Here is a 3,864-nt window from a genome sequence, read left to right on the forward strand (position 1 = left end):
TCAACCAACCACCACTTCAGACTTACCGACCGCAGGAGCAGCCAGTCAGCTCTCTGACACTGACCTGGCTCGCCTGCCTCATTTTACAATGCGCCCCTCTCCCCTTCAATCATCCAAAGTGGTCTGACTATAGATGAGGTTACCTACAGCATAAGCCTCACTTCCAGGAGTCACCGGGGCCAATTATATCAGCCTGACTACTCCTCCCAACCGGAGCTCTATGGAGTGGAAAATGCAGTTCCACTGGCTCGCATCACTGGGGACAGAACAGGCTAGTGCTGTCTGGAGCCCGAGCCAAGCGTGGGCCAATTTGGCATGCAGAGGTCTGTGGAGAATACGCCCGATGAAATATATATATGATCTTCTTCAAACATGTATTGTTCCGCGCTACTGTGTCTTATCAGGCTGGCTCCCTCCTGACGTCCTCCAGGCTTGGCAGAGCGAGACTCCACATTGCAGATTGCGTGGGGCCGATGCACAAAGAGGCTGAAAGGTTCTCCCAGAGCCACATCATGCCTGCTTATTGATACAAGGACTGTTCAATATCTGTGTCCCAAGTTGCAGGAAAGAAAGTACGACTCACAATGCAGCAGAGTGTGCGACTTTCAGCAGCTCTTATTTCAGACCAAATATAGTTGTATTGCATACAACCATTCTGCACATACATTGCTTTGGTTTGTGTGTTACAAAGTGTAAACACACACACACACAGGCTTTTCTCTTTGCACATGGAGCCTTTCTGTCTTTGTAGACCAGACCAACCATCTACACGCCAGTGCTGACCTCTGCTGGTCACAAGAGGAACTGCACCCTCCAGAGTTCCCATAACAGCACGACCAGCCACCTAGACTTGACTGACGTAGCAGCTAATGCATTGTCCACACAGTACTACACAGTAACATTGACTTCAACAGGCTTCATTCAAAGAAAAAGTACTTTTAGACAAGAATTAACACATATAATTTATTAACCAATATGGTAATTTATACAGAGAAGCAAAGATGGAGGAAATGTTTCAGTGATGATGCTTCTGCTTGAACTGTAATCCACAGTATCCACATGTGCCCACTTTAGTGTCTTTATCCTGAGGAAGAGAGAACACACACCCCACACCACACACACACACGCACACGCAGAGAACTAATTATAAAATAAATGCTCTAAAATTGTAAAAACATGAAAAGGGAAAACTGTATTTGGAGAAAAAAAAATCAAACAGAATCTGGAAAAAACTTATCACTGGATCTCAAGTATCCTAATCAAATAAATGCAAATCAACCTAGGATTATTATTATTATTATTATTATTATTATTTTTGTCAGAATGAACCATTTCAAAATGTGCAAGCTCCCACCAGGTTGATGTAGACTTTGGGATGACCCAGGGCTCCTCCACCTCCATCGCATGACACCACTCTGGCCTTGATATCACTCACTGGCTCCTCTGCTACCAATTTGATGGCAAAGTTCTTATTCACCTTTAACACAAAACAATGTGATTCTGTCACCGTCTGCAAACTAAAACTGGGTTTAGGGGAGCAACCACAGACAGTTTCCAGAAACACGAGACACATGGGACTGTAATGGTGGTTGTGATTGTTTCGCATGTTTCGCTTATCATGACTACACTCCGTATGTACCAGATAAACATTTCACTGGTGTATATATCCGTTTTTTTTAAATGTATTTTTCATGTGTGCTGCATGTCTTTGAATTGAATGTGTGGCCATGTGTACCAGTTTGAGCATATGCTGACACGGAAAAGAAAACGGACTTGAGGATAAATTGTCTGACAACATCAGTGGCATCTTTTGTCGTTTCATATGTGTCACTTGATTTCTACCTTGTTATTTGAGCTTTGCTCAGCTTGTTTGTTGGTTACCTACCTCTTTCTGTCTGCCAACGAATCTGGCTCTCCTGGGATCCTTCTCGTCGAACACCTGAGAGGAAACACGAACGTTATGAATTGACGTTAGACGGCGACAGCGGCACATAATCCTTCATTTGCAACATATTCGGGGATCCACGCTCTGCTAACGTTAGCCGAGACAAGGAGCAGATGCGTCGGCTGTCCTTTCAATGGAAATATCCGTTGACACGCCGAATATCAGCAGTTATCAGCGGACCCAAACCCAAATGTTAACGGAAACATTGTTTTGTGTCAAGGTGGATAAGAACTGTGGGCTGCTGCGGCTAAGAGGTAGAGCGGGTCGTCCTCCAATCGGAAGAATCGAGTCGAATCCCTCGTCGAAGCTCCTTCAGTGTACATGAAGTAGTATTAGATACTGAACCCCCTATTGACCCCGATGCTGCGCCATCGGTGTGTGAATGAGTTAGATCCTGATGTGAAGGCGGCTCCTCTGCCATCAGTGTATGAATGTGTGTGTGAACGGGTAAAAGTGACTGACTTTAAAGAGCCATGTCATGCGAAGGGACGTGACGTTACTTGTCCTATCAGCTATACTGACACAAGGCTAAGCTAACGTTACGGCATCCGGTAAACGCTATACGACAGAATCTAAGAGAGTCGCTTTTAAACGTACCTGGCCGGTGTGGGTGATGGCCTCGCCGGTACTAGAAACCTCCACGCTGTAGCGGTGGACGGGCACAGCGGACAGCCTCAAAGGTGAAACAAGACGCTTAGCATGTCTACTGAAGGACACAACTCTACCCACCGCGGCCGCCATGTTTACAACAGCCCGTTTTCCCAGGATGCCTTCTTCTTCTTCTTCTTCTTCTTTGGGGTTTAACGGCAGTTTACATCCATAATGTTCGATTACTGCCTCCCTCTGTTCTAACCTTGACATTACATTACATCATATACCTTTCTAAAATCTTTTAATAAGACCTGATTCTGTCAGGAATCTCAAAATTAGTTTTCTGCCCCCTATGATCTGTACATTCATCACAGTGTGTAACCCCCAGGATGCCTTGCAGAGAACATTTCTATAAATTCAGACCCTGAGTTTGGCTTGTCAGGCTCACACGGTTTTACTAGCCAGCTTTCACCAACAAGCTTTCCACTGGAGTGCTTTCGTTTGGGTTTGTTGTACAAGACTATATTTTAAACTACTTTTAGATTCTGGATATGCTAACAGCGAGGGGGGCTAGATTTGGCCAAAGGCAGCGGAGGGAAACTGACTGAAAGGCAAAACTAACCAGCATGCATTGTGCGATTCTGCACAGGCCTGGCTCATCTCGAATGTGAGCGGTATGAGGAAGAAAGAAGACAAATGAGAGAAGGGTTGAGAACAGAAAAAGTACAATTTGATTTAATAGATATTTTACAAAATAATTCAAGTAAGTGCTATGAAATTATATTGCATTTTCTCATGTTAACTCATTTGTTTGAACATTATTAATATTTGTTTGTTATTTTATTTATTTAGTTTAGTTTCTTTTAAGGTTATTTGGTTCACACTCTATACCAGTAGGTGGCGGTAACGCACCAAAAAGTTGTTTGCCAAACGCCTAAAAAAGAAGAAGAAGAAGCAAACCGGAGGCAACTGTCTCCTTGCAAGCAAGAAGAACGTCACGGTCGCGTTGAGGCGATTAACAGGAACATTCAGGGACATATCCCCTGTTTGAAACCGTCGAGTGATTTCTGAAAGGTTTGTCTACGTTGGTCCGTTTTGTGGGAACTGTGTCATGTCGGGGACTAATATGCGGGCCGTTCTTCATGTCCGGCTGTTGGGCTAGCAGGGCGACTAACATGCTTGTCGTACAGCTGCGCATGCGTGGACTTGCATTGCGTTGCTCAAAGGTGAAGGAATCTGCCTGTACGTTACATATGCAGATGCCCACGGTTCATAGAAAAGCTCAGCAGTATTACCGCCACAGTATATTGATATTTAAGTTGATAATT

At 44.4% G+C, this 3,864-nt stretch overlaps 1 protein-coding gene across 1 annotated transcript; it reads right to left on the minus strand.

The window, feature by feature from the left end:
• Nucleotides 1-949: 949 nt before the first annotated feature.
• Nucleotides 950-2,722, minus strand: ndufs6 (NADH:ubiquinone oxidoreductase subunit S6). Its single transcript, XM_084031975.1, has 4 exons — nt 2,543-2,722; nt 1,886-1,939; nt 1,355-1,477; nt 950-1,084 (listed from the first exon to the last, which is right to left on the minus strand). Exons 1-4 carry the CDS (start codon nt 2,684-2,686, stop codon nt 1,016-1,018), a joined length of 390 nt encoding a protein of 129 aa, XP_083888101.1. The 5' UTR covers nt 2,687-2,722; the 3' UTR covers nt 950-1,015.
• Nucleotides 2,723-3,864: the final 1,142 nt, after the last annotated feature.

This window comes from Eutrigla gurnardus, assembly GCF_963514095.1.
Source record: "Eutrigla gurnardus genome assembly, chromosome: 17".
Classification (NCBI taxonomy): domain Eukaryota; kingdom Metazoa; phylum Chordata; class Actinopteri; order Perciformes; family Triglidae; genus Eutrigla; species Eutrigla gurnardus.